Source organism: Ylistrum balloti, unplaced genomic scaffold (genome assembly GCF_031769215.1).
Source record: "Ylistrum balloti isolate Yb309-2 unplaced genomic scaffold, AGI_CSIRO_Ybal_v1 Utg371276, whole genome shotgun sequence".
Lineage (NCBI taxonomy): Eukaryota > Metazoa > Mollusca > Bivalvia > Pectinida > Pectinidae > Ylistrum > Ylistrum balloti.
The window spans coordinates 1-23,387 of record NW_026782686.1 but is presented as its reverse complement, the minus strand read 5'-3'; the positions used below and the strand labels follow the sequence as shown (position 1 = coordinate 23,387).

At 37.6% G+C, this 23,387-nt stretch overlaps 1 protein-coding gene across 1 annotated transcript; it reads left to right on the top strand.

Moving 5' to 3' along the window:
• Positions 1 to 10,237: 10,237 nt before the first annotated feature.
• On the top strand, positions 10,238 to 19,239 carry LOC132561776 (uncharacterized; the record flags this gene model as incomplete). Its single annotated transcript, XM_060226474.1, has 10 exons — positions 10,238 to 10,294; positions 11,870 to 11,941; positions 12,466 to 12,496; positions 12,797 to 13,027; positions 13,365 to 13,480; positions 13,648 to 13,799; positions 15,921 to 16,024; positions 17,687 to 17,815; positions 18,628 to 18,747; positions 19,166 to 19,239. Coding segments are annotated over exons 1-10 (1,086 nt in total), but the record flags the coding sequence as incomplete, so codon positions are not given.
• Between the last annotated feature and the right edge of the window lie 4,148 nt (positions 19,240 to 23,387).

Here is a 23,387-nt window from a genome sequence, read left to right as displayed (position 1 = left end):
ACTTTTTCATGAGTTTATGAATCATGATTAAGTTGACTTGTTGGTATTTTATTGTTATTTTTTCGTTGGGGATAATCAGACTAGAAAGGTTACACAAATTGTCCATATAACTGCCTGTAGTCCGAGTGCAGATGTAAAGTATGAAAAGGCGGTGCCCAGTGTGACTTGCGAATGCGAATGGCTATCAAACTCATAACCATAAATTAGGGACCATCAATTTCAGTATGAAAATTTTCATCAATACCGACTTTTCCATTTTAAAAAAGAAACTTTGTCGTATTCATTGCAGTGTCTCCTTTTGTGTTTGGTACCGTGCGCCATTCACGTGACATCTATCAGCCATCATTACGACACATGTCAGGAATTCTCTTGACATATATCAGCCATAAGTTTGACATATATCAGAAACCAGTTATTCGTATTTTCAAATGATTTAAACGTTTTATTATCAGAAACAGATAAATGGATCAAAGACATGCTCTAGCAACTTATGAACTCTTCTCCATAAATAAATTAGAAATAATTAATATACTGTATGTGACACATATATTATACTATAAACATGAACATTTAAATAATTTTGTCAAATGGAGGAGAAGATAGAAAGTAGAACGGAAGAAAAAAGACATTACATAGATTTTATATCAATTCAGTTCCGACTACAATCAGTTCAGAATCAGGTAGTATTGACAAACAGTTCAGTATCAGGTTGTATTGACAAACAGTTCAGTATCAGGTTGTATTGACAAACAGTTCAGTATCAGGTTGTATTGACAAACAGTTCAGTATCAGGTTGTATTGACAAACAGTACAGAATCAGGTTGTTTTGACAAACAGTTCAGAATCGGGTTGTATTGACAAGCAGTTTAGAATCCGGTAGTATTAAAATACTTTGTTCTATAAAGTTTGCAGTTCACATTTCGCGCCAACGTTTCATACTATGAAGGTCTCCTTCAGGTTGTCCTTGTTCTACCTCTCCTGATAAAGATGTTCAGCTGGACACATAGTGATATAAAGCTACGAGATTTTTTCATGAAAGTTCCAAGATACATGACAAAAAATCCTTCCATTAATTGAAAAGCAAATTTTGATACAGATACTTATACATACTGATGTCTTGAGTAAAAAGCAATCACGTGAACACATCCTGATTAACTTGTATTTTACAGGTATTTTACATATATCAATTAATAGGTGTGAGAAAGGTGTCTGTTTCAGAGTGAACAGATTGAAAATTATGTACAGCTTCAATTCTATGTACATCAAAATACCCTTACTATCCGATGACTTGGTGTACAGATAAGGGTTGTGATATAACGGACCCTGACAATATATAGCGGGTTATATCGGTTTATTTATGAAGTCAGCATTATGTGCAACACCCCGGGACCGAGCAACAACATGAACTAGCTGTTTTTTCCCCAAAACAAGAGACACATCTTGCAACTTACGCATTGCGTCTTACTAGTAAAAATATATCGAACGCATTATAACTATATACGGAATTAGCACAGTGAAAGGGGAGGGGATAAAGCCTCACATATCAGTGATTCTTTATACTGGATTATATTGTGTTCCTAAACTTGACGACTCCCGGACTACGCTGTTCCATTGTGAAGTTATCCAGTCAAGCCTTTATCATGATCTTTCAGACGCTCTTCTATTCTTATAATTACTGAGGTATTATGATATTCAAGTTGAATTTGTTCATATGATTCGAATGTTGTTTCGTCCTTTGAGGATGGACGCGTTCCAAAGCGACGGTTTAATTCATCTTGTCATAATAGGTTTGTTTTTCAAGAAAGGCAGACAACTATTAAAATTTGTGGAGAGCATTGGCGCTTATTTTGTTGAAAAGTGAAAAAAATGAAACTCCTGATTGATATCATACTGCCTAAGTTTGGTGGAAACATCTCTGTGGAAGAAACTGAAATCCGGTTGAAGAAGGGATATTACAACAATTAATGAAAATTGTGCGAAAATCCTTTGTGGTATTAGATACAACCTATAATAGCTGACACTGCACACATTGCTTTCTATTATGACGGCATAGGTAGGTAATAACACTGCTTCTCCAACCCATTGTGATCAATGTCATTGTCGAATAGATATCAAGAACTTGTTCAGAATATCACGATTATCGTAATGATAAAATGCAGACAAAAACAGAAACTTAGCACTGACGCGTCTTTCTTTTTGAACGCGTGGAATTAGTTGAACCAAATATATAGATTTATATGAAGGTGTCACGATGATCGAAGATGCCTGTCCTTATTTATGTTGATCTTATAATTTTGATTTCTCCGTTTAAATCTTAGGTCTATTCATGTTTGGTCTTGTTTGAATTAGAATAGCGATAACAATTTTCTCTTAATTAATTAGGAAAGTATACATTGAAGTTAAGGTACCAACTGTAGTGTTAATTATTAGCTCATACAATTATGGGTTATTTGAAAGGCTAAACTATATATTTACAAGCAGAAACGTAGACTTAAGGCAAAACTTAGTAGAGAAAGATTCAATCCGGATTATCGAGCAAGATTTCATTAACGGACGGACAATCTCATGATATAGGGTTTCAAGACATTTAGGTTGATGAAAATTTTGGACTTAACCGGTGTCATAGTGATCGCATTCCGATATATACTATATATTTTTGCGATAAGATGCTAGACGTGTTGAATTTTCATTAGTTTGCATCTTGTCAATGTTGTATACCTTGTTCTCACGTGACAGCGTGAATTTACTTGTATTGACCAAGGTTTACATGTCGGTATTATTGACCAGTATCAGTTGATGATAAAACCGGAGGGAAAACTAGGCTAACAAAGTTGTTTTAGAGAGAAATCAGAAAGTACAGAAATCAGGAAGCAGCATGACTAACATTTACCGACAAAATTCAGACAGATTATACCCCTCAACAAAGGGAAGATAACAAGAACTTTAAGGAACAAATCGGAAATGGTGAAAATCAGGGGGAATTAGAGAGTAACACAAACAGCAATTCCATACATAAAGTCGTGATGAGACTACATTTGGAGTATGCTCTAACTGCGTCCAATCCGCTGATAAGGAAAGACATCAGAGCTATTAAAAGCATGTGAGGAAGAGCCACTAAGCATATCAGATCTCTAAGAGTTGTCATATCCAGATACACTACTTTCTCCAGGAATTCCGAACCCTTCAGTATATAAGAAAGAGGTATTATGTAATTCAAGTCTATATAATCCTAAGAAAAATTGATGAAACGGGGCAAGAAATGTTTGAAGAAGGTAACATAACTAAAAAAAATCCGGAAAAAACCAGTCAAGGTTATTTTCATTTGTGGGAGGCACTCGTTCGGGTTTAAGAGACTGGAACAGTGTATGGAATTAGATAAGTAGGCCGATACTATTTTCAGATAACTTTATTATCCAAAATGATGGAGGTCTGAAACATACAAAAAGTAACATTGTAAATAAAATCAACTATCTGTTGGTAAGACATAAGTAATAGACTAACAAGTAAATACATAATCCTCTATCCCTCCCCGAGTCATTTATTAGTATTTTAAATGACTGATTTAATGTTTTTGTCCTTGTGGGAAAAATGGATGGAATAAGTCTATTACTGTTCATTGTCACTGAAAATGTGATATGCCTTAACACTGTTATTACATTGTGAGATCAAATTATGTATCAATTAACAGTAAATGTAACATACAAAGAAAATGAAATTAAAATGATAAGGTACTATTTGTACATTAATTAAAAAGTAGAAAAGTAGAACTGTCATTGGGCAGACTACCCTCCAGTTCGGGGATTATTCTGCCCCATTTAATGCTCATAATCACTAAGCCATTTTGGCTCTTGTCGTTGTCGATTAGGACGTCTTGGGGTAAGGTCAACGGATAGTTGCTCTGGTCTGTTTGTCACGATCCTCCTGGGTGTGACTGGTGTTGCAGGTGAGGTAGTTGGAGGATGTGGTGACGGGGGTAGCCTGGGCGATGCTGGAGAGGGAGACGAATTAACCATTTGTGGGGATCCGTCCAATGCCAAGGGTGTTTGCGGTTTAGATTGGACTGTATGAGACGTCCTATCCTGCACAGGAGGTGGACTGTTACTCAGATCTTGTGAAGCTGGTGCACGCTTACTGATCCCTTGTGGATTGATGTCCAGACTGGGCTTCAAAGGATTTGCCGGGACCACTGGAGTTCCGCTCGTCGGTGGTGTAAAGTTTGGAATGTCCCTTTTGAAGTAATGTTTCAAGTCCTGCTCTATGGATTGCTTTTCAGGGGGAGAATACACAGGTGTATACTTGCGTAGAAACTTTCGATTGCGAAGCGTGATTCTGCCCGACCCGTCGATACGTACGACGTATTGGTCATATTGGTGAACCTCTATAACAGTTCCGGTTTTATCCCATTTTCTCGGATATGGTCCAGTTTGGTTTTGAATCCTGACGAGGTCTCCAACTTTTAGTGGCAGCAGACGCTTCGTATGTTCAGCTAAGCGTTCGGCGGTCTTCATGTGTCTGATACGTAAAGCCTCTTCTCTCAGGGTAAGCGTATCACTCCATGTCTCGTGTGGCTTATAGCGGCCTGGTAAGATTGGGATGAAGTCTCGAATGGCCCGCCCAAAAACACACATTGCTGGCGATAATTTCGTATCCCTGTCTGGAGTGTTACGGTATTGCAGCACTGCACGCTGGAAGGAGTCTGTGTCCAATTCACCATTTGGACCAGTGTTGTTTGTGATCATGCGCTTCACAGTCTTCACGCCAACTTCTGCTCTACAATTGCTATGAGGAAAGGCTACAGAAGAAAGCCTGTGGTGCACACCCCATGTTTTTAGGAAATCTCTGGTTGTTGAAGCTGTAAATTCCGGGCCGCCATCAGAAGACAGTTCATCTGGTATTCCAAATGTGACGAATGTGCGGCGTAAGCAATCAACAAGGCCAGATGCGCCATCTTGTGCCCTTTCAACAATTGGCCAATTTGAGTATCTGTCTACAATCACCAGGTAATTACCGCCTTTGTAGTGGAAAAAGTCGGCACAAACACACTGAAATGGATATAAGGGGTAGACAGATGGAGTTGGCGGGGCGCTGGGTTGGGATGGGGCATTTCTGTTGCAATGGTTGCATGAGTTTCTAAGCTTGGTGATGTCGTTGCATATGCCGGGCCAAAACACAGATGTTTCTGCTCTTGACATCATGGATGAAGTGCCTTGGTGGGCTGAGTGTAGCGCTGTCAGCACGTCTGTTCTCAATGAAGGTGGTATCACTATTCTGTCCTTATATATGATGACTCCATCGATAGTGGAGAGGTTGTTACGGAACTGATGATATTCTCTCAGGGGAACTGGAAGATCGTTTCGTGTTTCTGGGATGCCACTTTCAATCATCTGTACGAGCTGGAACATGTACTCGTCGCTTGTTGTGGCAGTCCTTATTCTATCCCAGGTTATACACTGAAGTGAGGTGACTGATGACAATGCTGTCGAGTAGAAGATAGCTTCGCTACTTTTCAATGGGATTTCCAGTGTGTCATCTGCGATTTTGTGATTATGTGTTTGGATGGTATGTTGCGCCTCATTCTTGTTGCAGATATGAACAGAAGCAATATCATCGATTAAAACCATGCTATCAGATTTCCCAACTGGGTGACGAGAAACGGTATCAGCAGCTCGATGTTTGGCGCCGGGCACGTGTAACATTGTGAATTTGTAACGTAGAGTTTTCTCTTTTAGGTTACGAAGTCTTGAATTAGGAATATCTTCTAGTGATCTGTCACCAAAAAGTTTGATTAAGGGCTTGTGATCCACAGCGATGATTAGCTTGTCACATCCGAGAACAAAGTATCTCGCTTTTTCTAAAGCATCAGCAACCGCAAGTGCTTCGCCTTCTACGGGGGCATATCTGGATTCGGTGGCGCTAGTGAACCTGCTCCCAACAAGAGTTATTTTCCATCCGTCTCGGCAACAGAATGGCACGGTTTTGGAGCAATTGCAATGTTTTTGGAAAAGCCAATATCCGATGCCATTCTTTGACCAATCTGTGGCAAGACAAGTTGGTTTATTCTTGTCAAATATCTGGACGCCGTGTTCTATTTCACTGATAATAACTGCTTTTGATTCTTGAAAAAGACGCTCTAGAGTGTCATCCCAGCAAAATGGAGTTCCAGGTTTGAGCAGTTGTCTGAATGCTTGCATCCTGTCAGTCATGCTGAATGCATATGACACTTGATTTACAAGGCCGAACCAAGATCTCATATCAGTTATGTTCTTAGGTGAAGGGAAGTCCAGAATTGCTTCAAGATAACGGCTGCATGGTCGCACACTGTCACGAGTAATTTCAAAGCCAGCAAACTGAACAGTATCTTTTGCAAACACAAATTTGTCAGGGTTCAGAATGATACCATTTTTTCCACAGGTTTCTAGCCAATTGCACGATTGAAAGAAACTTTGCTGGATACTGTCCGACCAAAGAAGAGCATCATCTATACACTTTGTTTTGTCAGGAATGTCAGATACAATTTCGTCAAAGCGGCGTGTATATCCATCTCCGGAGGCTATGTATCCTTGAGGCGCTGTCTTATATCTGTATCTGCCCCATGGTGTGATGAAGGTGGTCAAGTGCTTGTCCTCTTCACGGATAGGCACACTATGGTACCCATTCCAGGCATCGAAGACAGTCTTTTTAGTGTGACGTGGAACAGAGCGAGCTTGATGAAATGGGGATTGTGTGTGGTGAGTTTCCCTCACTGCATGAACATTTAGTGCCTGAAAGTCTACTGTCCGTCGCGGTTTGCCATTCTTCTTTGCACAGACGACCATACGATGACACCATGTAACTGGTTCCCCGACCGGAACAGGCTCAATAACGCCGAGTCGAACATCTTGATCTAAGCCTGCCTTCACTTCATCCTGCCAGTGTAATGGTACTGGGACTGGTGTATGATGAGCAACAGGTGTGGCGTCAGGGTCCACCATGAGCCGCATCGGTGGGCCTGACATGTGCGGAAGTGGTTGGTGCTGACATGTATTGAAGGTGCTGGATTTGTACCAGTCTAGTAAGTACTGTTGCAGTTTCTCCCGGTTCGCTTCGGTTGCTGGGAACGGCAGAACCGATGGTGCAGGCAGTGGTGTTTCGCGTTTAGGACACTTGCAGTCGTCACTGTCTATACGTAATGTGGTTGTAGAATCCACAGAAGATGTCGATTGTGAACCGTGGTGTGCATAATCATCTTGTGTACTTGGGGAGGACACAGATTCGCTGATGGTCTCTATAATTTCGTTGTTGATGTTACGTGCTTCACCAATAGTTGGAAAGTTCGGTGTTATCATGCCAAGTGATGCACACGCTTCTCTACTAAGAAACACTTTGTCAGAGTTATTGGTAACGTACACAATTTGGGGAGCTTCATAAGTTTCACCTCTCGTTCCTTTGCCAGATATGCGGAGGATGACTGCCCCAAGGATTCTTATGCTGACGTTGTTAGCAGCATGCATCTTCATAGTCACTGGGATCAAATGTTTCTCTGAGATGCCAAGCCGATGTAGCACCTTAATGCCGGCTAGGCAGCTTTGGCAACCTGTGTCAGCCATGGCGGTGATGGTAGCTGTCTTTGGTTTCGGTATGATCTTTGGGTCAATGCCGAAGTGGTCATAGTCTTTAGGGTCAACACGAGCAGTCACATGCATAAAAGGCTGAGGCTGTGACGGCTGGCGAATCCAAGTGTCTGATAGCTGATTGTAAAGATGATGATCAAGTTGAACAACATTTCTACCATAGTTATTGTCATGACTGGTTGCGGCGCAAAGTGAATCAAACACAGCACTTTCCTGTTCAGTCTTAGTGTTTGTCACATTTTGTTTGCCTCTGCATACAGACTCAAAGTGGTTCATTCGCTTGCAATTGTTGCATGTATGACCATATGCAGGGCACTCTTTTTTGCGAGTTTGTGGCGTTGCTTTGGCACCATGACCTTTATTTCCACAATAGGTGCACAGTGTCTCTTGTTTTTCAGTTTTCTTAGTCACTATACGAGCGGCACTCTTATTGCGGCGATATGAACTGCTAGCTGCTTCTGCTCCTTGAGAAACAAGTAGTTTAGATGCAGAACGTTTACCCGATTCTTTGGCTTCAACGAATTGAAATGTTTGTTCAAGTGTCATGTTTTGATTTCTTTCCCCAAGGAGATCAAGTTGAATCTCAGAGTCGTTGAGTCCACGAATAAGCACATCACGTAAGATTGCGTCAGTATAGTTGACTTCGTTGTCGCAGCTGGGGCATGGTATTAAAAACTTGCACACACCTGCTTGTCCGCGTAGTCGAGCCCCAAATGAGCGCACAGTTTCTTCATGGTCTTGTGTCATGTTGTTCAGTGCTACCCGAGCTACCATGGTATTCTCTTCACGCACAGCTAGGATCCTGATGGCTGTTAATACATCTTCTTGAGACTTATCCGTCAGCGAGCCACCAGCTGATCTTGTGAGGTCTCTCCGTAGATTCTCATCGCAACACTCAAGAAGCTGTATAACAAGTTCCTTTTCCTTTATTTTAGTGGCTTCTACGTAGTCTTTCCATCGTGAGAGGAAGTATGACCAATCTTCACTCGTGCCAGCGGATGTAATGGTGGGCCGTTTGACTTTTTCCACTTTATTACAGCTTGCAGAAGTCGAGGCTGCTGTGTGTACTAGCGCATGGGTAGTCAAAAGTGCAGCAACGATTGCAGCATCTAAGTCATCTGTTTCAAAGTCACAGTCTGGGATTGGACACTTCACTGAAGGCATCTTGTTTGTGTAGTTGTTGCTGTTATGTGTTGTTAGTGGTCTCTCAGTGGATTGAATCCTCCATCATAGATAAGTAGGCCGATACTATTTTCAGATAACTTTATTATCCAAAATGATGGAGGTCTGAAACATACAAAAAGTAACATTGTAAATAAAATCAACTATCTGTTGGTAAGACATAAGTAATAGACTAACAAGTAAATACATAATCCAGATCGCTATTACTAGGGAAATTTTACAGAGGAAAATTAATCTAGGAATTTATATATATATAGCACTAACTTTTACAAGTTAACACTGTTTTTATTTCTAACTAGTTGAATATGTGTTTTCAAAAGAAATTGAACAAGCCATTTCTGTGCTAATTATGATGCGTAACCAATGACAGAATCAGGTATGGAGAATAAAAGTGATCTAAAAGCGTACAGCTTATACTGATCGGAGATTAGATGAATCGGGTGAAGAGACAAACCTGTCTTATATTTAATTTCTTTCTTCTAATTGTGTTTTGCCCTAGTTTTATTGAATTTGACTTTAAATTGTGGTTATGTTGACATGTGTTTTCTTGTTGCTTTAGTAAATTAGATTTACAATGGATGAAAAATATCTAATTTGTTGAACAAAAAATAAAGTAAACTGAATATCTTATTTGATAAATTAGAATTGTTGGTAAACATAACTCATTAAATCATTCTCATTTGATATAAATGATACCTAAAATGATCATTTTCTTAATTCTTTATTAATTCAGATATTGTATTAACGTTAATAAAGTGATATTTTAAACAAATAAGATATCTTATTTAAGAAGCCATACGTTTTATTCAATTTTGTGGAAAACTTATCAACATTGCTTGATGAACAGACAACTCTGTTTGCCAATGTTTACACTCAATCCGGACAAAATTGTGTCTTCGTTTTCTCTTTAGAAAATGCATTTTTTGACACTCGGAACTCCTCGAATGTGACCAACGCTACATGTTGTGAAGCACACCCGAGGAGTTCCGAGTGCCCTTTTTGAGCGTCTATTTAACCATAATCAGTCTCATTTTAATGTTTTGAAACTAAAAACAACAGGAAGAAGGAAATTAACGGATTTGATTGCTCATTGTAGAGTGACAGTGAACAAAGCAACGCTAAAATAATAAGAAATTATTTTGTGTTTTATATGAATAAGATCATTTGCTTCGTTTAACTCAAAGCGGTTCTCAGTTAACCTAACCGACACAGATATTCGAAACCGAAAGTAGAAAATACCCACCTGAAACTGTGTAAGTATGGAAGTCATTATATGTAGTCTAAAAATAGTCATTTTACCTCATGAGCTAATTATACTGTGGAATGGAAAACCACATTACTGCTAACGTTCCAACTAGAACATCATTATTTTATTGAGTAAGTAACGCCTAAACGCTTGTATCATATTTTCTTGATAAAGTTGCAATTTAATAATTGTGAAAGAGATGACATTGGATACCATGTACGAAGTTCGTCACAAGTTATGTTTGAAAGACACCACAGTAAGTACATTGTGATTGTATGATAGAATACAGAAGGAATGCAGCCTTACCAAGTCAATATATGAAATCTGATGTTTGCTTTGTAGTACATTATCAGATGATAACAAAAAATGTGATATAAGATTTTGTAGCTCTTGTTGAGGGGATGATTTTTATATGGCCTCATCAGAGTTATGATTGTTCCCATGATTCTTTCCATGAAGGCTTAAGGCGAAAAATGAGACGTATTTAATATGTAAGTGTCATGTTAGTGTAGCAGGGTTATCCCCATTCTCGGAACTCCTGTCTATATTTGGTAGCGGGGACGTGTTTACATCGCTGAGCGATTCACACAGTACAATTCTAGGAATTTTACCGTCTCTAGTCCCCCAAAGAGTGAGTTTATTGCCCCATACAAGTTCAAGAATTATGTTCTTCCAATTGTTGTAATATAGTCACTGCCTTTGATACGCTACGCAAGTTGGAACTTATTACCAATCTGCCGATTTTTCCACTGTCCCATTTCGCCCCATAATGTTTTCATCCTGAATCGACCCACTATTTGCTCCCATCTCAATTATGTGTTCTTTCTATGTTTTTGCTAAATATGAGCCGTAGTAGATTTTTCGCAATTACTCGTGTTGTGTGCCCAAATTTTGGTAAGTGACTTATGAGTGTTCATTTTGTTCTTTCAGTTTTTCACTACATACATGCTCACATCCATAGTCTGATCTAAATACATACATCGATCAACATGTTGTACTTCGTTTGACTTCTGCGTGTTAGAGACATACTTGAAGTATTGCTTTTTCTGGAATAAAATCGAAGCCAACATTTCTACATGCTTCAAGCGTTTTTCATTTTCATCGATCACAGGCTTGATAGTAAGAGATAAATAATTACCATGAAATTCAAATGTACAGAAAAATTTTATCAATGTATGCATGAATTTTTAATTACATTTATATAATAAATACTCAATGTAATCGAATGCCTTTACATTTTGAGAGAAACACAACTGATTTAAAAAGTTTCTGAGAGGTAAACGATTATTTCAGTTGTAACAAAATGACACACTTGCCTTAAATATACTGTTAGGTGTCCCTTTAATCAGGTAACATTCTAAATCCATCCAGGGATCAATTTATACAGGCTCTGGATGTAGGAAAGTTTTATCTGTAATGAGAACCAACTGGGAATACTTGACATCTGCTCCTTAAAATGTAAGCCACACCCATTTGGGGTAAAAATGAAGATGGATATATTGTGGGAACAGTGTTCAACTCTTTTTAACATTTTCCAGTATATCGAAAACATTTCATTCCAAAGTAAAAGCATTAGAAATAACCATTGTTCCCTTGTTCCTTGGGTGTAAACACCTTATAAGAGAAAATATTTTGGAGCACAATATTGTGTTCTCAGAAGCATTTCTTGGCCAGCTGGCAACTCATACTTGACGGTACATATATCTTTATGCCTAAGAGTTCTGATCACAAACTTCAGAGAATCTCCTACTGTAGTCAGAAGAAGCATTTAGAATTTAATACATGTCTATATAACAATAAAAAAGTAATTGATTGATTTCTTTATTTGTAGAGAAAACAACCTGAAAACATCCATATTGATATTCCTGGTTTGATGATGTCCCGAGACGCAGAAGAGAATGAGGTAAACACAGAACTCTATAAAAATACATTACATGTAGTATGATGTAGGAATCTAATTCAGTTTGGTTATTTGTGGTGGTGTTTTTTGAACATTATTCTCCAACTTTCAATGATAGATATGACAGATTTATTTTTACAGCTTTAGGATGCAATCAGGTTGTAGCTCAGCCAAGTTTCACTGCACACAATTCAAACATTACTGCTATACACGAGAAGTAATATAATCATCTTGCTTAAATAATAAGATTTCTATATTTTGTGATTGATCATGTGTCTACTGCTGTCAACCAACAATAAGTTGAACACATTGTATTGTAGCTGGGCTGACCACTATCTATACAGTTAAAAAAATGCTGTGCCAGGAAGGGCATCCATGCACTTCTTTTTAAATCTGTAAAGCACCACAATGATGAGCATTGTCAGTATTAATGAAGCTTTCAGGTATGGACAATGTGCTTGTTGAACGAGCATGAGATATCTAACCAGCTATTTTGTGTAGTGATTAAAATGAATTTTTTGTTTCAGGACACAAGTTATCAACCAATTCCCAGTCTAAGTAAGTCACGCCGCAGAGTATTTTGTTATCCTATACTTTAAGTTCTGGGTATTTTTATTGAAGTGAAGAATTATGTGGATGGAAAGAAATGAGATCTCAAAATCTCAATTTTTTTCTGTGCTTTATGAAAGTAAATTTCTGTTGTAAGTTAGATAGTTATAATGTCATTATTTCATCTTTGATATTGGTTTACTTACTATTTTTTTGTTTGTATTTACGGTGGTAAGTTAAAAATTATTTGCTCGCTGCAATGGTTTTGCTGTGTATGTTGATGCTAAATATAAACTACTATTGATTTAGACTTGGAGAACCTGGGATCAGATATGATGAAGTTGATGGACAACCCAGAAACAGAGACGTTAATGAACCAAATTCTTGGTGGCCCTCATAATAGTAGATTCTTGGACAGTGCTGAAAGCTCCCTCAGTAGTCATATGTCACAGGGCTCGCAAGCCTCACTGAACTCTAATGAGCAACAGCAGTCCAAACCATCACCGTTTGTGTCAATTTTACCCCCCATTCAACAACCAGGTAGGGTTCTTATTGCATAAGGCAATTTTAAGGATTCCAAACACAACAAGAAAAAGTCAGCAATTCAACAAAATCACTGTTAAAACTTGTTGATGAAGTAAGCAAAATATGATTGAAGGAAATATGAATAGAGAGATTCCTGGAAAAGTACAGGGAAAATTTAGGCAGGTTGAAATGCAATCAGGTAATCTGGTCCTACATATTGAATAAATATTTGGAGCAGAGTAATTAGATATTAAGTAAATGTTTGGAACAGGATAAAACATTTATCAGATAGTCCTAAATATGCAGTACTGTTTGGAGTAGAGTTTGTATTGTTATTTGTTCTCTATTCCAGCAGCAGCATCTAATCCATCTATGGAGGTTTTCCTGGTCAACTCCATCATCAGATTTAGGTATGACTCTGAACTGAACAATAGGCGCACAGGAAAAGAGGAGCTGCTCAAAATTAAGGTACCTTTTTATAGATTTAAGATGCATGTTGTAATAATGGAGGTCAATGTTACGATTCCCCTTTACACTGTGATTAGAAATGTTTGTGCTATTTTGTTTTACTGGAATCGAGGTCAGTGTTACAATTCCCCTTTACACTATGATTGGAAATGTTTATACTATTTCAGTTTACTGGAGTAGAGGGCAATGTTACAATTCTCCTTCACACCGTAGACACCATCAACAAGAAGGCACATCCCTACTGGTTGATAGGAGACAACTGTATTAATGGCATGTTTGTAGCAAAAATGCCTATCACCAAGGCAACCAACTATGAATGGTAAGTCAAATGTATAATTGTTTATCCAGAATTTCCATTATATCATACACTAGACTTTAGATAGTATATACCAACTGATATGATGTTGAGTATATGTCAACTGATATTATGTTGAGTATATGCCAACTGATATGATGTTGAGTATATACCAACTGATATGATGTTGAGTATATGTCAACTGATATTATGTTGAGTATATACCAATTGATATGATGTTGAGTATATACCAACTGATATGATGTTGAGTATACGTCAACTGATATGATGTTGAGTATACTTCAACTGATATGATGTTGAGTATATGTCAACTGATATGATGTTGAGTATATGTCAACTGATATGATGTTGAGTATATGTCAACTGATATGATGTTGAGTATATGTCAACTGATATGATGTTGAATATGTGTCAACTGATATGATGTTGATTATATGTCAACTGATATGATGTTGAGTATATGTCAACTGATATGATGTTGAGTATATGTCAACTGATATGATATTGAGTATATGTCAACTGATATGATGTTGAGTATATGTCAACTGATATGATATTGAGTATATGTCAACTGATATTATGTTGAGTATATGTCAACTGATATGATGTTGAGTATATGTCAACTAATATGATGTTGAGTATATGTCAACTGATATGATGTTGAGTATATGTCAACTGATGTGATATTGAGTATATGTCAACTGATATGATGTTGAGTATATGTCAACTGATATGATGTTGAGTATATGTCAACTGATATGATGTTGAGTATATACCAGCTGATATGATGTTGCGTATATATCAAGTGGTATACAGATCTACATGTACAGGAATGTTGAGTATACAGATATTCCAATTGATAGTGATATACAACTCCATGTATACATGACATGTAGAATATATATCAACAATGGACATTTGATGAGGTCAGTATTGTTTTATGTTAACCTAGTACTTACTATGGGCAAATCACAGCCATACAACTCAAATCACAATACACACATCTGCAATGGTATACAAAAGAAATGTAAAGCTTTCCTGTAATGGCTAAAATATTCATTTTTTTTACATACAATAGATAAGTTCCTGAACCAAAAACATTTTCACAGATATTGTACATTATGCAACACATATTGTAAATTATAGGAAACCACAATTACATAACAGACATACAATGCATATGCAGTGCAATACATATCTGAACAGAACAGAGTTTTGTACAAACAGTGTATCTTATCCCTTTCATGAGGAGAGATGGGGCCTAATAGAGGAAGCAGATACATGTTTTAAATACTCTTCCTTTGATTTAAATTAATCAATTTCGTTAAACTAAGCCAGACAAGTGGTACAGGCCCTGTGGGCATTTTGGTTTAGTCCACTAAGCAACAGATATCTGTAAATAAGCATAATAATTGTTTCAATCCAGGTTCTTTAGTTTTGCATTAGGTCCTAGATGAACAGGTTCATTATGCAATTACATTGCAATGTAAAACTATTTGTTCATTTTTTTTGTTTATTTTTGGTAAATGTTCTTCAAAAATCAGGATAGTTTTCATACACTGTTAGTAGTGTATAGTGAAAGAAGAATTGTAATGGAAAATAGTGTTAACCATTGAAATATATCTGTAAGTTACGTCATCAGCCTCATAGTGCAGGATCAAGGTTACAGGGTGGGCAGCTGGTGTGCATGAATGTAAATAAGTTTTCAAGTGTGTAGAAAAGAATCAGAGTGAAGGAACACAGAGAGTTGTACTATGATTTTGATCGAGGAGAATGTATGAAGATCCCAGGAAGCACGAGACAAAATCTTAGAGTCAAGAATTGAGAAACTGATGCATACATGCTATTTCACTTTGTTGCATTGCAATGTAAATGTAAATACAAAAAAAATGTAGTGATTTAAGCTGTTGTAAGGTTGGATAGTGAAAAGTGGAATTTTAATTTGCTACATATTTATTTGTAAAAGCAGTATCCAAGTCATTTATAAGTTTACATATGTTGTGTGGCAGATAAGACCTATTGCAACATGTATATTTAATTGTTAACTCCCTTCCGATTGTCTCATTCACACCTCCACCAGGACTTTCAGTACTTTGATATATATATCTTATGTGTTTTCTATAGCACCTGCAAAGCTACCCTGAAAATTCCAAAACGAAATGAGTACCAGTCTAGCCTGCAGGGCCGTCAAAGGGAAGCTGAGAGTCTGAGCCTCTTCATGAAAAACGGTACTGTTGTGATTATTCAAAATGTTTGTAGCACATTACTCCCATAGAGAATTTCAAATCTTAGATTTTTACAAAAACTCTTCAACTACATGTAATCTTCACTGAAAGTTTTGTTAGTGTTAGCTAAAGGTTAATAGCTGAACAGCACGCCGGAATGGTCCGAAATACATGAATCTTAACCATTCCCTTCTTCCTTATCAGAAAACCTAAGAATGTCGATGAAATTGTGTAATGTGGAAACAGCCTAGAATCAAAGACATGAAATGGATGTTCAAAGATGTCTCAGCTTTGAAACAAATTATTGTCTAACATTTTTTCATCTTTGCCAGAGGTTTTTTTCTCTCATTTGGAAAAGTGCCTTTGAGTTCTTTTTGGAAGAAAATTGATCTATTCAATGGAAATTTGAAGTTGTGAATGATAATTTTTTTTTAGTTTTGATATATTATGAAATAATTCAGTTGGGAATTAGGGCCCATATTTGGTTCCACAGAGTCTGCAGAAAAACCTTGTTTTGTAGTTTGATAGCTCACCTGCTGGATAAGCAAGGTTATGCTGTAGAGCAGAATGTGTCATCCATCCATTGGTAGTTGTCAGTCCTTTTTCTGTCCACAGTGAATTTTCCATTCTCAGAACATTTTATCAATATTAGTCCTGTAGTATGCTGGGATGAAGGTCTACTTAGTTTGTTCACATGTGTGACCTTGACCCACTATCAAGGTCACAGGGGTCAAATGTGTTAGCTTGCTTGAAGAAAAAAATGTTAAGTTTGCATAAATTGACTTGATTGTATAATCTGCAGAATATGTGAGTGATTCAGGCCCATTGGGCTTCTTATTGTCAAAAGTTTCTCAATTTGGCGATAGTTTAATGTCAAAAGTTTCTTAATTGTTCTGATGGTATGTTGTCAAAAGTTTCTTAATTTTTCTGATGGTATGTTGTCAAAAGTTTCTTAATTGTTCTGATGGTATGTTGTCAAAAGTTTCTTAATTTTTCTGATGGTATGTTGTCAAAAGTTTCTTAATTGTTCTGATGGTATGTTGTCAAAAGTTTCTTAATTGTTCTGATGGTATGTTGTCAAAAGTTTCTTAATTGTTCTGATGGTATGTTGTCAAAAGTTTCTTAATTGTTCTGATGGTATGTTGTCAAAAGTTTCTTAATTGTTCTGATGGTATGTTGTCAAAAGTTTCTTAATTGTTCTGATGGTATGTTGTCAAAAGTTTCTTAATTGTTCTGATGGTATGTTGTCAAAAGTTTCTTAATTGTTCTGATGGTATGTTGTCAAAAGTTTCTTAATTGTTCTGATGGTATGTTGTCAAAAGTTTCTTAATTGTTCTGATGGTATGTTGTCAAAAGTTTCTTAATTTTGTAATATCTTATTGTTAAAGGTTTCTCTCTTCCTTTGTTAAGTAACTAGTAATAATTTCAATAAATTTGAAGTGAGGTAGAAATAATTTCAGTGACATGATTCAGGATTTACAAACATCACAATTAACAAATAAAGGTCTGCAGAGTCTGGAATAGGGACTCCTACAAAATAGATTATATAATTTAATGTTTTATTTAAAATATTGGAGACTTCTTGACTTTGTTTTTTCAAATATTACACAGATGTTTATTGGTGATAGAAATCTGGACTACGTGATCTATTTGTTTTGTTTGTAGATGATTACTGGACAGCAAACCAAAATATGAAGGAATGTCGTGATTTTCGTCTGTCTGTGGAGGCTCGATATGAAGTAGCTGGCAAGCTCTTCCACATGCACTGTATAACACCTCCCCTGAGTAATGCAAGTAAGTAAGGCATGGTTATACAATGTAAGTAATCTATAGGTATATAAATGACGACACTAGCAATGACTGTAGGAAATTTAGCACTAATAATGGCAGTGATATTTCAAATGAACATCATAGAGTGAGATGATGTATTTGTGAGATGCTCTCTGGCGATTCCTACTGTTGTACATCATGCAAGAGAAATATTAACTAACTCAGCACATGGAAAAAGCATTTGACAAATCAGTGAAGTTAAACTCACAAAGCAATATCATGACATGTTTTATGCTCCTTTCAAGTTTTCAATGTATTGGCAGCAATTTAAGATGTTAACAGCTGGTCAGCTGTATGGAACAATAGATACATAATAGTTCTGTTCACCATTGGAAATGGTCAGTTTTTGGTCAGTATTTCATAAAAAAACTTTTAAGATAGAGAATTTTTATGTAAAGCACTATGTTTTTAAGCCAGTGTAAACACTACAAACTGACACCTTTTTGGTCATAAAATTTGATGGTAAAGGAAAAGGAAAGAATGATTTTGCTGTGCTAAATGAAGTTGACAAAAGAGATAGAAACTAGTTTGCTCTTCCATCCATCTGTCCTTCCAATCCTCAAATCTTTCATTCTTTAATTTGTCCCTATCATTGGTAAGGAAACATTCCCCTCTCTATCTTCGATACTGTAACTGCTACACGGATTAGTATTACATCAATAATGCCATTAGTATTGCTTAATGAACACCTGTCGTGAATTTCAACCCTGTGAGAGTCTATTTAATTTTATCAACATGTCCCTCATTGAGTAGTCTCCCTTTGCTTGCCCTTACAGAAGAAGGAAAGTGCTTTATGATACACAGGATTATGCCTTATGTCTCTCCGGCATCTGGTATACACAAGTCTGAGGATTACATCATCATCGTCCTTACTGCTGACTCCTACATCCCTAAAAGTAGGTACACATTAATTTTCTTCTGAATTACTAGGAATGTCATGAATAGATGCTTCCATATAACAATCATTTCAAAAAGTTTGTGTGACGCTTGGATGACTACACTGTCACCTTCATCATAGATATGACCGGTTTGAAGTGTATTGGCACTGAGGTATACGGTTTATGAGATGTGATGTGATCAGCATTTTCTCTATAGCTGTAGTATAATCTTCAGTACAATGAGGTGGAAAGTATTGTGACACGATGGTGATAAGATTATAGCAAAAACAGGTCAAATCGGTGATCTTCCCTTTGTACATTATCCTATTCCATGAAACTGGATTTAACTCTACTTATTTAAAACCTGTAACATTAATGATTGAAGTCAGATGCCATAGGTTTTTATTATCTGTTTGTGTTTGTTTTCTGTCTCCAGGTGTGCAGGTGGAGTTTGTAGATGAAGAAGTAGGATGGTCAGCAATGGCAACCAGGGTCAACATAATCAAGAATGTAAGACTGCACTTTAATCTATATCACTCCTATACAACTTACACATTAGTCTGTCTCTGTCCTACAATGTAGGTACTCCTATACAACTTACACATTAGTCTGTCACTGTCCTACAATGTAGGTACTCCTATACAACTTACACATTAGTCTGTCTCTGTCCTACAATGTAGGTACTCCTATACCACTAACACATTAGTCTGTCTCTGTCCTACAATGTAGGTACTCCTATACCACTAACACATTAGTCTGTCTCTGTCCTACAATGTAGGTACTCCTATACCACTAACACATTAGTCTGTCTCTGTCCTACAATGTAGGTACTCCTATACCACTAACACATTAGTCTGTCTCTGTCCTACAATGTAGGTACTCCTATACCACTAACACATTAGTCTGTCTCTGTCCTACAATGTAGGTACTCCTATACCACTTACACATTAGTCTGTCTCTGTCCTACAATGTAGGTACTCCTATACCACTAACACATTAGTCTGTCTCTGTCCTACAATGTAGGTACTCCTATACCACTAACACATTAGTCTGTCTCTGTCCTACAATGTAGGTACTCCTATACCACTAACACATTAGTCTGTCTCTGTCCTACAATGTAGGTACTCCTATACCACTTACACATTAGTCTGTCTCTGTCCTACAATGTAGGTACTCCTATACCACTAACACATTAGTCTGTCTCTGTCCTACAATGTAGGTACTCCTATACCACTAACACATTACTCTGTCTCTGTCCTACAATGTAGGTACTCCTATACCACTAACACATTAGTCTGTCTCTGTCCTACAATGTAGGTACTCCTATACCACTAACACATTAGTCTGTCTCTGTCCTACAATGTAGGTACTCCTATACCACTAACACATTAGTCTGTCTCTGTCCTACAATGTAGGTACTCCTATACCACTAACACATTAGTCTGTCTCTGTCCTACAATGTAGGTACTCCTATACCACTAACACATTAGTTGGTCTCTGTCCTACAATGTAGGTACTCCTATACCACTAACACATTACTCTGTCTCTGTCCTACAATGTAGGTACTCCTATACCACTAACACATTAGTCTGTCTCTGTCCTACAATGTAGGTACTCCTATACCACTAACACATTAGTCTGTCTCTGTCCTACAATGTAGGTACTCCTATACCACTAACACATTAGTCTGTCTCTGTCCTACAATGTAGGTACTCCTATACCACTAACACATTAGTCTGTCTCTGGCCTACAATGTAGGTACTCCTATACCACTAACACATTAGTCTGTCTCTGTCCTACAATGTAGGTACTCCTATACCACTAACACATTAGTTGGTCTCTGTCCTACAATGTAGGTACTCCTATACCATTAACACATTACTCTGTCTCTGTCCTACAATGTAGGTACTCCTATACCACTAACACATTAGTTGGTCTCTGTCCTACAATGTAGGTACTCCTATACCACTAACACATTAATCTGTCTCTGTCCTACAATGTAGGTACTCCTATACCACTAACACATTAGTTGGTCTCTGTCCTACAATGTAGGTACTCCTATACCACTAACACATTACTCTGTCTCTGTCCTACAATGTAGGTACTCCTATACCACTAACACATTAATCTGTCTCTGTCCTACAATGTAGGTACTCCTATACCACTAACACATTAGTCTGTCTCTGTCCTACAATGTAGGTACTCCTATACCACTAACACATTAGTCTGTCTCTGTCCTACAATGTAGGTACTCCTATACCACTAACACATTAGTCTGTCTCTGTCCTACAATGTAGGTACTCCTATACCACTAACACATTACACATTAGTCTGTCTCTGTCCTACAATGTAGGTACTCCTATACCACTAACACATTAGTCTGTCTCTGTCCTACAATGTAGGTACTCCTATACCACTAACACATTAGTCTGTCTCTGTCCTACAATGTAGGTACTCCTATACCACTAACACATTAGTCTGTCTCTGTCCTACAATGTAGGTACTCCTATACCACTAACACATTAGTCTGTCTCTGTCCTACAATGTAGGTACTCCTATACCACTAACACATTAGTCTGTCTCTGTCCTACAATGTAGGTACTCCTATACCACTAACACATTAGTCTGTCTCTGTCCTACAATGTAGGTACTCCTATACCACTAACACATTAGTCTGTCTCTGTCCTACAATGTAGGTACTCCTATACCACTAACACATTAGTCTGTCTCTGTCCTACAATGTAGGTACTCCTATACCACTAACACATTAGTCTGTCTCTGTCCTACAATGTAGGTACTCCTATACCACTAACACATTAGTCTGTCTCTGTCCTACAATGTAGGTACTCCTATACCACTAACACATTAGTCTGTCTCTGTCCTACAATGTAGGTACTCCTATACCACTAACACATTAGTCTGTCTCTGTCCTACAATGTACCACTAACACATTAGGTACTCCTATACCACTAACACATTAGTCTGTCTCTGTCCTACAATGTAGGTACTCCTATACCAATAACACATTAGTCTGTCTCTGTCCTACAATGTAGGTACTCCTATACCACTAACACATTAGTCTGTCTCTGTCCTACAATGTAGGTACTCCTATACCACTAACACATTAGTCTGTCTCTGTCCTACAATGTAGGTACTCCTATACCACTTACACATTAGTCTGTCTCTGTCCTACAATGTAGGTACTCCTATACCACTAACACATTAGTCTGTCTCTGTCCTACAATGTAGGTACTCCTATACCACTAACACATTAGTCTGTCTCTGTCCTACAATGTAGGTACTCCTATATAACTTACACTTTACTCTGTCTCTGGCCTACAATGTAGGTACTCCTATACCACTAACACATTAGTCTGTCTCTGTCCTACAATGTAGGTACTCCTATACCACTAACACATTAGTCTGTCTCTGTCCTACAATGTAGGTACTCCTATACCACTCACACATTAGTCTGTCTCTGTCCTACAATGTAGGTACTCCTATACCACTCACACATTAGTCTGTCTCTGTCCTACAATGTAGGTACTCCTATAACACTTACACATTAGTCTGTCTCTGTCCTACAATGTAGGTACTCCTAACACATAGTCTGTCTCTGTCCTAACTTACACTTTAATCTGTCTCTGTCCTACAATGTAGGTACTCCTATACCACTAACACATTAGTCTGTCTCTGTCCTACAATGTAGGTACTCCTATATAACTTACACTTTGCTCTGTCTCTGTCCTACAATGTAGGTACTCCTATACCACTAACACATTAGTCTGTCTCTGTCCTACAATGTAGGTACTCCTATACCACTAACACATTAGTCTGTCTCTGTCCTACAATGTAGGTACTCCTATATAACTTACACTTTACTCTGTCTCTGGCCTACAATGTAGGTACTCCTATACCACTCACACATTAGTCTGTCTCTGTCCTACAATGTAGGTACTCCTGTACAACTTACACATTAGTCTGTCTCTGTCCTACAATGTAGGTACTCCTATACCACTAACACATTAGTCTCTGTCCTACAATGTAGGTACTCCTATACCACTAACACATTAGTACAATGTAGGTACTCCTATACCACTAACACATTAGTCTGTCTCTGTCCTACAATGTAGGTACTCCTATACCACTAACACATTAGTCTGTCTCTGTCCTACAATGTAGGTACTCCTATACCACTAACACATTAATCTGTCTCTGTCCTACAATGTAGGTACTCCTATACCACTAACACATTAGTCTGTCTCTGTCCTACAATGTAGGTACTCCTATACCACTAACACATTAGTCTGTCTCTGTCCTACAATGTAGGTACTCCTATACCACTAACACATTAGTCTGTCTCTGTCCTACAATGTAGGTACTCCTATACCACTAACACATTAGTCTGTCTCTGTCCTACAATGTAGGTACTCCTATACCACTAACACATTAGTCTGTCTCTGTCCTACAATGTAGGTACTCCTATACCACTAACACATTAGTCTGTCTCTGTCCTACAATGTAGGTACTCCTATACCACTAACACATTAGTCTGTCTCTGTCCTACAATGTAGGTACTCCTATACCACTAACACATTACTCTGTCTCTGTCCTACAATGTAGGTACTCCTATACCACTAACACATTAATCTGTCTCT